This window comes from Pollachius pollachius, assembly GCF_949987615.1.
Source record: "Pollachius pollachius genome assembly, chromosome: 2".
Classification (NCBI taxonomy): Eukaryota; Metazoa; Chordata; class Actinopteri; order Gadiformes; family Gadidae; genus Pollachius; species Pollachius pollachius.
This window is the reverse complement of record NC_136935.1, coordinates 11,616,482-11,627,318: the sequence shown is the minus strand read 5'-3', so window position 1 is coordinate 11,627,318 and position 10,837 is coordinate 11,616,482. Positions and strand designations below refer to the sequence as shown.

General features: G+C 42.8%; 2 protein-coding genes across 5 annotated transcripts in view; both read right to left on the bottom strand.

Annotated features, from left to right (window-relative positions):
* Nucleotides 1-627: 627 nt before the first annotated feature.
* Nucleotides 628-3,576, bottom strand: itprip (inositol 1,4,5-trisphosphate receptor interacting protein). Of its 4 annotated transcripts, none has more exons than XM_079730727.1 (2): nt 3,507-3,576; nt 628-2,821 (listed from the first exon to the last, which is right to left on the bottom strand). In XM_079730727.1, the coding sequence occupies exon 2, from the start codon at nt 2,736-2,738 to the stop codon at nt 1,110-1,112; it is 1,629 nt and encodes a 542-aa protein (XP_079586853.1). In that variant the 5' UTR covers nt 2,739-2,821; nt 3,507-3,576; the 3' UTR covers nt 628-1,109. The 4 variants fall into 4 exon arrangements, with proteins under 4 accessions (XP_079586853.1, XP_079586850.1, XP_079586851.1 ...); XM_079730724.1 differs by having other exon boundaries at nt 3,451-3,537; XM_079730725.1 differs by having other exon boundaries at nt 3,425-3,511.
* A 1,202-nt stretch (nt 3,577-4,778) lies between these two features.
* The window catches only part of fas (Fas cell surface death receptor), a 7,116-nt gene continuing 1,057 nt past the window's right edge, over nt 4,779-10,837 (bottom strand). The window contains exons 4-9 of the mRNA XM_079758746.1: nt 8,816-8,927; nt 8,554-8,624; nt 8,370-8,471; nt 6,795-6,841; nt 6,201-6,243; nt 4,779-6,103 (exon numbers count right to left, since the gene is read on the bottom strand). Coding sequence (XP_079614872.1) covers nt 5,820-6,103; nt 6,201-6,243; nt 6,795-6,841; nt 8,370-8,471; nt 8,554-8,624; nt 8,816-8,927 — 659 coding nt within the window. The 3' untranslated portion in view covers nt 4,779-5,819. The remainder of the gene's footprint in view (nt 6,104-6,200; nt 6,244-6,794; nt 6,842-8,369; nt 8,472-8,553; nt 8,625-8,815; nt 8,928-10,837) is intronic.

The window sequence follows — 10,837 nt, the reverse complement described above, 5'->3', positions numbered from 1 at the left end:
CGGTTAATACACACATTGACACACCGACGGCAGAGTCAACCATGCAATGCGACAGCCAGCTCGTCAGGAGCAGTTAGGGTTAAGTGTCTTGCTCAAGGACACATCAGCACTCAGCTAGGAGGACCTGGGGGTCGAACTAACAACCTCTCGGTTACAAGACAACAAGCGACGCGGGCGTTGTACTAATGGTCCCCAGCTAAATAGCCTAACAATGTTTCGATAACCTTTCCACAATAGGTCTAAAAACTTTATCTTCTGATAACTCAGGCTGTCACCTTAAATTCAACAGCTTTATTGCCATGGAAAAATTGCCTTAGAAGTAAAAAAAATGTAAGGGTCAAGAAAAATTGATTTAAAGTAGGTTACCATGCAAGGTTACATATAATGCACCAACCAGGGAATTATAGGATGTAGTTTAAAATATACAACATAGAGTAATAGACCCTCAAATATAAAAGGTATTTAATAAAATATTGCTTAAAATGTTAAAGAAAATCTATAGTTAGGCCTAACTATATTCTGCAATGTTATTGTGTATAATTGTAAACATTATAAACTCTAATACAAACAGCAATACTCTTATACAAAGAAAAATTCAGGTTTAGAAGGTATGGTATAAATGCATTTCCTCTTTATTTGACAAACATTGATTTCTCTCCAAAACATATGGTTGTTTGCTCCTTACAGGACTTTGAGATTTTTTCCTGTCTATTCTCAGATAATTCTGAAACTGTAATGTTGTTCAGGTGAAAAGTTATTTTTATTATTTTCTTTAGTACCACTTTTAGGTTGTCTATTAACAGGAATGTTTATAGACGTTCTCCATTAATTAAGATTATTTAAACGTAAAAAAGGATAGGATTTTCTCAGTACCAAAAATAAACCAACAAATAGTTTCTGGTGGCACTCTTTCACAGTTCCGCCATGTCTCAGTGTGATATAAGAATATAGTTTTAAGACAAATGACCATTGTAACGTTTCTTTAAAACGTAAATACTGAAATTACAGATAAACTGTTGATGAAGTCAAAGCTCAGCTTAACACGGTATGTAACTACAACTCCAAAGAAATTTGGCTTTGATATAAACAGGAACAGTGAAACCAATTATCTACTTGGATGAACCACTCCATTCAACAAGTGGGGTGTATTCCTGTAACAACGCCGGTGCGTTTCGCAGCATTTCTTCCAAATGCCTGACCGTGTCCATGTACAGCGCCTTCTGAAGCACAAAGACACGAAACAGATTGACCGGCTCTGCAGTTCTGAACACCTCTGGCACTCCGAGTTCCCCCGGCAGATGCCTGTTGCCAATCAGGACGTGGTGGAGCCTCTTCTCAGTCAGACTCCTCTGAAGGAAGGCCAGGGCATCCCTGAGCCGCTGGTCGAGGAACCCGCCACCCCAACTCGACGGCTGTCTTCTCAGCACCAAGAGGTGCAACACGACTGTCTTGAGATGGTAGTCTGTCAGAGCGCTCTCCCCGGTCAGTCCCGTCTGCTTCTTATGGAGGAAACTGAGAATCTGCAGGCAGTGTAAATGACAGGGGTTTTGCGGTAGGATTCTCGTGAAATGTTTGAGCAAGTTCCTTTCGTAGACGGCCAGCGACAGGGGCCAGTAGGTGTCAGGCATGGAGCTGGTGTCGGAAGGGAAGTGCGAGACGAAGTAGGCCTCAGTGTTGTCCAATTGGACTGCGGGGATGAGGTTCAGCACGATGACCTTCCCTGAGCGGAATCTGACCTTCAGGGCGCCAGCGGTGTCCAGCTGGTGGAAGGCCAGCTCAAAGTCGTACTTGCGAGCGATGCGTCCCCACGCTTTACTCACGGAGAACTGGAACCACCTCATGACCTGGTCTTTGGACAAGGCGGAGGTGTCCCTGGAGCACAGCAGGCCGTCTTCGCTGCGGTCGACTTCTTCTAACCTGGCGGTCTTGCTGTGTAGGAGACAGAGCACGTCCTCCCCGACGACCACAGACTCACACACACAACCGGCGCCCAGATTCTTATTGTTGACCTCGATGGCAGCAAAGCCCTGCAGGTCAGGGGGCACGCGGCTAGCCGGGCTGCACCAGAGGTGGTACTGGAAGGAGTATGGCGCCGGCAGGGTGAACGGCACGATAAGGTCGCACGTTAGAGGCTTGTGCACCTTCCAGGACTCGAACATGCTGCCGACTCCCAGGAAGTCCCCCAACTCCATGTGTGTCTCCGTGTTGCATACGTTCCTCATGGACTCAAGCAGGTTGTCTGCCAAACCCTCCATAAACTCCTGGACCCTCCAGTTCTCATGGGATAACGTGTGGAGGCATCGGTCACAAAACTGTCTCAACAGGCCCTTGTCGATTGCGAGCGTTCTGGACTCAATAGATCCATTCCCTGGATACATTTCCTCGTCTTCGATGGGCCATGTGTCCACGTTGGCGAGATCCACCCGGCTGACTTCGACGGCGAGGAAAACGACCAGGGAGACGGCACTCCAGAAGCACCAGACGTACGTTTCGTCAGAACTCCCCTCTGATTGTTGTGGTTGTGACTCCAGCCTGGACCGCTCTTCCTCCTCCAGCATGGACTGTTCCCGAACCAGTCGCTCCTCATGAGTGCGCATCTGTTCCTCGTGCAGGCGCATGCGGGTTAGCAGCTCCTCGTCCTGCTCTGGCAGGGTGGCGTTCTCTTGAGAAAAGAACAGCGGGTGGTTCAAGATGGCTGCCGCCACCACCAGACATACCCGCGCGATGGCGCTAGACATCTGGAGGAGACTTGTCTCACTTTATTTCAGACCTTTTAAGGAATCACGTCACAGCCAAGCACAGCATTGCCCTTGTATGTTTCCTTTTAAAAGAGACACACATGATACAGCTCATTAGAACAATATACACAAACTTCAAGAGACAGCATTGAGAGGACGAGATTTAGAAATGGATAATGCAAGTTTAAATCAATATCAATACTGCCTTTTTAATAAAATACGAAATCATGTCTGTTAATAGAGCCTTGTACATTGAACGTATAGGGTTTTACATGCAGAAGTGTAAAGTTTGTTTTGATTAGAAGTATATCTATTCAAATATGTTGAACTTTATTTGCCTGATGAGCATCGCAATTTCCTATCAACCACATTCCCAGAAAGAAAGTAGCAAATATTAAACCACCAGAAACACAAATTCAACAGAAAACCAGACAAACGGAAAGGCACTTCAGAAAAAAAACGTGAAACACAAGTTTTCTGGGGTGGCCGTTATTTCCGTTACAAGAAAAGAGCGACGCACAGCCATGATCATGGGAATGAAAACATGCCGTCTACCAAAATAATTGTAGCATTTTTACTAAAGAAAGGAACTCAAGGGACTTTCTACAACGACGGACGCTCTTATTTCATGCGCCAATACGTGAGACGTAGCAACATCTAACTTGAACAACATGAAGGTGTCTTACTAATGAGCGGCGTCTCACCCATGTACCTTGGCGGCAGGTCCTGAAACACAGTCACACACCTTGCCTGGGGCTCGTAGCTTACCTTTGACTGTTTTTAGTGATGCGGTTCAGCGAGAAACGGGAACTAGACATACCATTTCCTGGCATTGCTGTCTCCACCCTCGAAAGGGAACAGCCTACTCACCACTTCCTGTGTAAAAGGCACCGGTAACATGAATATATATTAAAGCTATGTCGTGTGTGTCTGTGTCTGTGTGTGTGTGTGTGTGTGTGTGTGTGTGTGTGTCTCTCTCTCTCTCTCTCTCTCTCTCTCTCTCTCTCTCTCTCTCTCTCTCTCTCTCTCTCTCTCTCTCTCTCTCTCTCTCTCTCTCTCTCTCTCTCTATATATATATATATATTTGTGCCAGTGCACAGAGAGATATATAGGTGTCAGAGTGCAGAGAACCCTGAATAGGATAAAACAGCAGGGCTGCCAACCGAGATTTTTTAGTGACGTCAGTCCTGATGATACATATACCCTGTGTAATTTGTAACAAATAAACGGTGTTTATTTGTTTATTCATGTGTTCTCACTGTATCTGCTCCGAGAGAATAAAAGTATGTTGCCTTACTCTTTCAATTGTATTAGTAAAGTTTAATTCAAATGAAATACAGGATGAGAAGTGTTGCAAACAGTTACTTCAGATGTAATTAGGCTATCTTTGTTCTGGTAGTCTGTTTAAGTTGAACAGTGATCATAATGAAACATGGACCGAAAAGCTTGAATAACCACCTCTTATTGTTCATTCCACTCAAGTACATTTAATTGCACAAATGCAGATTTAATCGACACATAAAAATCCCTACTGAAGTGTTCACACATGAGGGGTAATTGCCTCGGCGGCCCTCGGGAATAGCCTATAGTCCCTGTACTGTCTGGTGCTTGGTAAGACTGAATAAGTGAATGATTGGAACAGGTTTGACTGCATTTCCTTTGGATGTGTTTGATGAATAAGGTACATTCATGAATTGTGTCTACTAAACGAGCTTTGTTGGAATCATCCGAGTTAAAAAAAAAAGCCCCATACCCGGTCGGTGGTTGATAGTGATCAGTGGCACCTATAATGTTTGAATGGTTTGGGTTAGGATTAGATGTTATGAAATTTGGGAAATGGGTAGGCTGTTAGTAGCCAGTCCTGCTTTCAGCGCGTGGTGGCGACCCAGAACGTGCCCCAAACCAATGTGCAGCGCAAACTCCTACGTTTTCTGAAAACTTGGCAGGACTGGGTGAATCAATCTGAAAAAGAGGGTGAACACATAATGCTCATTTATGAATGATGAGCGTGGTAGAAAATAATACACTGCCCAAAGATAACACAGTGTCATGTCAACTTTATTCATCATAAGAAAGCACGATAAAGCTATTTTCCAGCTTAACACACGTGATAACACGTGAATTTCCCCATGGGTCCTGAGGATGGAGATACGGGTGCGTGCAAGTGCCCCAAATCCCTGTGCCCACCCAAAGCGCTTGCTTGTGTGGCGCACGTAAGCCATAGGACATTTATAGCCTTTATATTAAAAAATTAAAATAAAATACAGGCAATATGTCTGCATAATTTAAGCAAAATAAATTTGATCGATAATTGCGATGGTTTGTGTCTAGCAACAAATACATCTCTAGGGGATGTAATCTTCCTACGTCAAAAAGCGCCAAATATGCCCGTCTTATTTTTTCACGGCATAGTCTGCGCGTTTAAACTGAACGAGGTATAGCGTCGAGATTTCGCACCCCAATGTCCCATCTCAAACCCAACAGATATTTGGGGTTCTATTTTGACCTTAATTAGACAGCATCGCGGTACCAGGGGCAGGACTAGATTTCTCACCCCAACATCCCATCTCAAACCCAACAGATATTTGGGGTTCTATTTTCATTTTAATTAGACAGCATCGCGGTGCCAGGGGCAGGACTTGGGTAGAGGTGTTGACGACGTAGCAACATGAGTAGATGAAAAAGCAGAGGAATTTTCCTAACGAGGCTTTCGTCAGGATAAAAAACAAGTGGTTAGCAAATAAAGAAAATGATTAGTTTTTTTTGCATTTGTAAATAATGAATCAGGTTTGTAGCCTACACAGATGTACCCTACTGATTATTCAATGAGAGTGGCTTGAATAAAATTAAATACAACTCTGAGTATGCAGCGCACATTTTTTAAAGAGGTCTCCGTGCGTAGTCCGGCCTACTCCAACGAACCAAGATAGCCTGCTCCTTGACGAAGGAGGAATACACCCTCTCTGTTCTACACAGGCAAGACAGTGAAATTGTAACATCTGCCATGCAACAACGGTACTTGCTTTGCAGTGTAAAAATGCCTAGCATCTTGGATAGTTCTGGGTGACAAGAAGGAAAGTGTCACTTGCTTCTGTCACTCCAAATGATGGCCTGCAATTCCTGCTTTTTGGCATGTTTGCCATTCTTCAACAGCCCTTTCATCAGCATCCTGGCGGCCTCCCTGCCATGCTTTTGCTCCCACTCTGTCAGAAGCGAAATGGTCTGTTCCTCGGCGTCCGCGGGGTTGTTTAGCTGGATGTTGTCTAGGGAGGTTTTCTTGAAGCCGTCCGCCATGGCAATGTTCTTCATATCAAGCCATCCAACCAGCTTGGCGATGCTTGGGATAAACTTGGAGAAGTTCCTGTCTGTCATGATGATCAGGAAGATTATCATGTAGCATTAGCATGTCTACTTTATTATTTACATTTTTGACAGAAGTAGGATCAGGTAGCTTTGCCTTACCTTCATCAAGGTATTCATCCCTAAGTAGTGCCAGTGAATTATTCTATGAAAACATTAAGTTAAGTTAAGGAGTTATTCAGATTTAGGAGGAAAAATGACTCTGTTAAAAATAATAGTAGAATAGAGGATAGCGAAAAAATAGAAACACAATCAAATAGAGTTTATAAAGTAAAATCATGAACAACAAAATACAGCCAGGGAAAGACATGAAATAAATGCACTATACAATAGACATAACACAGACGTTCTCCTGGATAAAACCAGCTGCTAAATGTAATTTTAAATATTCAAACATATGTAACTATAAAATGGTAAACATTTATAAAAAAAAAGAAAGATTGACATTGCTGCATTCATAGGGCGCATGTCTAAAAACCGACTTTACTTCACTCAGGAAACACACAGCAAACACGCCCTGAGTAAGTCTAACAAACCTGCATCTCCTTGTACAAAAACCGCCAACTATGTATGCTAATGATCAAAAAGTGACAAGACAGGGTTTACAATTAGAGAAAATGGTTAGTAGTAAGTGTTAAAAAGGTTATGTCCGGACTAAGGAAACATACTAAGTAGAGTAATTTACAATCAACTTACTTGGATAGAATTTCCATCATTCTCCTCAGATCCTACATTGGAAGTTTCTATAATCAAATGAAATTAAAGTTAGATTATAGATCCTTATTAGATCTTAAAGCATCAACATTGAAGTCCACCTTGTTTGTTGGTTAATCATCATAAGAAAAACACACCTTTAAATCATAAAACAAATTTTGGTTATTCTTGTTATGTGTTTTTGTGACTATTGAGACTAGGAATCGGATTCCATACATTTCATTTAGTTAAATTGTCTGATTAACACAGAACATATAAACCATTAAGTAATTATATTTAAAGGTCCACTGTGTAAAATTTTGTAGCATCTAGGGGTGAGGCTGCAGATTGCCACCCACTGACCCCTCTCCCTTTCCATGGACTACATTGGCCTGTATTGTGCAAGGTGCCAGTAGGTCCTTTCAAAATGATGTCATCGTCAACCACAGCATCTATCAAGGAGGTTCTTGATTTATTAGTAAGTGGTATATTTAGTTGTTTACATCAAACGTGATTATTTGTTGCAATTTGTTCACACGTCAATAGATAAAATGGGCTTGTACACATGCCGCAATTTCAGTTTTGTGAAAAGGCGACATTCGTTTTAATTGCCCTAAATTCTATTTTTTGACGGCTCTAGCCTGCCGATAAATAATCCAATATCCCACCAGGGTTCTTCCTCATGTCCACCTTCTTCACAGTACATGTTTTAGGAAATGACAGAGGTAACCTCTGCCTATTTATGCTTCTCAACACACAGTCCTCTTATTGCATCCACAGTGGTTATTTACATCGTGGACCATCAATAATTTGATGTCCACGTAAAGTTTGCACAATTTTGAAACCACCTTATTTTTAGGCTACTCTCATACTATGGAAATTGTATGTCTTCTGAAACTTTTAGGCACGTAAAGGGTCACGTCCCTCTGTCGTGAGATGCTTTCACGTGGAGCAAACAAACCAATCACATGACTCAGCTAAAGACATATTTGAATCCTCGACTGTGTTCTTAACACGCCAACGCTTTGCAGGTGATCCGATGACGATATTAATAAAGCTTATTTGTATTTATACTTTGTTTGCAAACAAGCTCCTTTTTTTCCTGGAAACTGGTCAGGTTCCAAAATAAGGGAGCTCCTTTGAGTGAAAATCACTAAATCACTAGTGGTGCCTGCAAGGATAACCCAAGATTTACCTGGAACCATGCGTGAAAGGGCTTGATATTGGCCACATATATATTATTATTATATCCGGATGGAGCACTGAGGCTTGCAGTGTGAACAAAGCCATAGTGTTTGGATACACGCACACTTCAATTGAAAGTTGTTTAATTCAAAACATGTTCTCTCTAGAGCCATGTAACCATTCTGGGCTACTGTAGAAATATAGCAGTGCAAAATGGCAACAATTCTTATTTGCATGAGTTTACATACTAATTAAAACAAACATACAAACATTATTTTCAAATTCTGCAGCCAGTGCCGCTAGATGCCACTAAATTATACACACTGCCCCTTTAAGCAGAATAACTGACTAACAGAATGTTTCAATGTGGCTCTGGTAAAAAAGAATACTCACTGAAGCAAAACCTTTTCCTCTTCACACATACACCTATCGCAGCTGCTATCACTGCAATCACTAGCACGGCTATGACAGCGACAGATATGATTGCTTCAGGGACTGTAACAGAGAGAAGAATACTTCTGGTTATTTTTTGGAGAAATAAACTCACAGAATGCTCCGAAATATATTTATCCCGAACCTTTGCTCTTCTCTTTGCAGACCGTATCCTTGGTTCCCGTACAGGGTTGCTCGACATCAGCTTCCTCGCACCTTGACCCAAAACATAAGAGGAAAAGAGTGAATCCCGCACACAAAAACAAACACACTTTTTGGTTCAAACCCAGTGACAATTCATTTAGAGACAAATGAATGAGAAAGAAAAAAACGCTGGTCGTTCATTAAATCACTAGGATTGTTAAGTTCTTATTGATTTTGTCTAAATGAAAAGTGAGAACACACACTTTTTACAGGGGTTACAGCTGATGCAGGGGTCGCTGAGGCAGAAGTAGCCCTGTTTACACCGACACACAGCGTCCTTGGCGATGGTGCATTTTTCCTTCACCGCAAGATTGGCTATGAGAGAAAGTTTAATGGTTGAGTGGTTGAATCATTAAGTCATTAGGCCAAAGAGACTGACAGTTTTAGGTACACGTCATAAAGGAGGAGTTAGAGATAGGACACTTTGGGGACACTTTTTTGGGATTCCCCTGGGGAATCTAATCTAGTACGTTTTAGGCCCCTGATTCGACTGTACTAGCCACCCTAGCCTAGCCACACAGAAAGACAATAAGGAAGGATGCATCATAACAGTATAAACGCAACTATACTGTTTTCTTTGAACTATACACTAATTAAAATGTTTATATCCCAACAATTACCACCCTAATCAACATGTTTTGACGATTTAATGGTCCCATTAATGGCATGCTACTTTATGGATGCTTTTATATATACTGTAGGTGTAAGTGGGGCCCTAATACAGTATTTGAAGACGTTCAAGAAATCCAGCCTTGGTGCAGAATGACAGCCACTACGTGCCAGTCCCACAATGAGCTTTCCACAAACGTGCCGTTTTTTAGAGGCGGGTCAAGGTGGATGGTGGGGGTGTGGCCCTGAGCAGCTTGCGGCCACGGTACCATGCGCTCGTGTTTACAGTGGATGTATCACAATGGCTCGGATTCATAATATCATCCGGAGGGGCACACAGCTTTTGGCCGTGTTCTGGAAATATTCTAGAACACTCCTGGTGCTCCGGCGGTGTCCGGGAGCTCTATATCTAAATAATATAATATATGGATATATCTATATAATATAATATATATTATCACGGCCAAGAGCTGTGCGCACCTCCGGATGATATTATGAATCTCAAATGACTGCGTCGGGTTCTCCGACGTCTCTGGTTCTTCCACTTCCACGTCAATCTGAAGCACAGACTGAGCGGCGACATGGAGGAGGAGGAGGAGGAAGGGAATGTTGCCATTTGCGGATTCCCGGTACTGACACAACGAGACTCGTAGTGGAGGTTATCTCGGCCATGGTTGAGAAGGAATTGGGGGAAAGGAACTTTGGTTTGACTCGAACTGAAGTCCAGATTGAACAGCGATATGGAGGAGAAATAGTTGCCCGGGATTTTCTGCCGAGGGGCACCGCCGGCGTGGGGCCGCGGGGCTCCACCGCCGCCACGGGGCACCGCCGTCGCCGCCCGCAAGCGGGGCTCAGGCGGGAGACAATCCCGGGCAACAATCCCTTTCTCCCTAATGTTGCGATTCAATCTTGACTTCAGGGAGTCAAAGCCAAAGTTCCTTTCTTCCCAATTCCTTTTCCCAGCTTTCTTGCGGCGTTTCTCGGAGGCACGCCCCCTTTTTGTCTTCATCTCTCGGATTTCTGAGAGAAGACCGAGAGCAGTGGTGACGCTGGCAACAAAATGGCTGCGCCCGTGGAGATTTATTTTCTTTGTATTTGTACCACGTTGGTCATTTTAATGTTGATTTTGATTACATTGCTACTTTATTCCAGGCACCAATTTATGCATTGCACGGTCTTGCTGTGCGTGCAATACAATGTAAAGTTGTGTTGTTTGTTTTCGAGCTGGAAACAAACACACCCCCTGACACCTTTTATCAGCCGAGGGCGTTTTAATGAGTCCCATAGTATTAGAACATATTCTACTACTTTTTCAACTGAAAATTAGCACCCATGTCAACTTTTTCTGCTCCTTGCACCTTATCATGCTACGCAGTACGCACCATTACAAGCCTCTGCCGACTAAAATATGAAGCAATTCAAGAAGATGCATAATCGCCTTGAGGTCAACTGTTATTTAATAGACATCTGACAGATTATAGCAATGAAAAGAGTGGAATAAAATGAATTCGTTTTTTACTTAAACTGCGTGGTATGGTCAGTGTTTTTGGCTAGGCTATAGGCATACAAGCTCTCAAATGTTCCATCACTTTTTAACATCTGTCGATAAAGCAGGA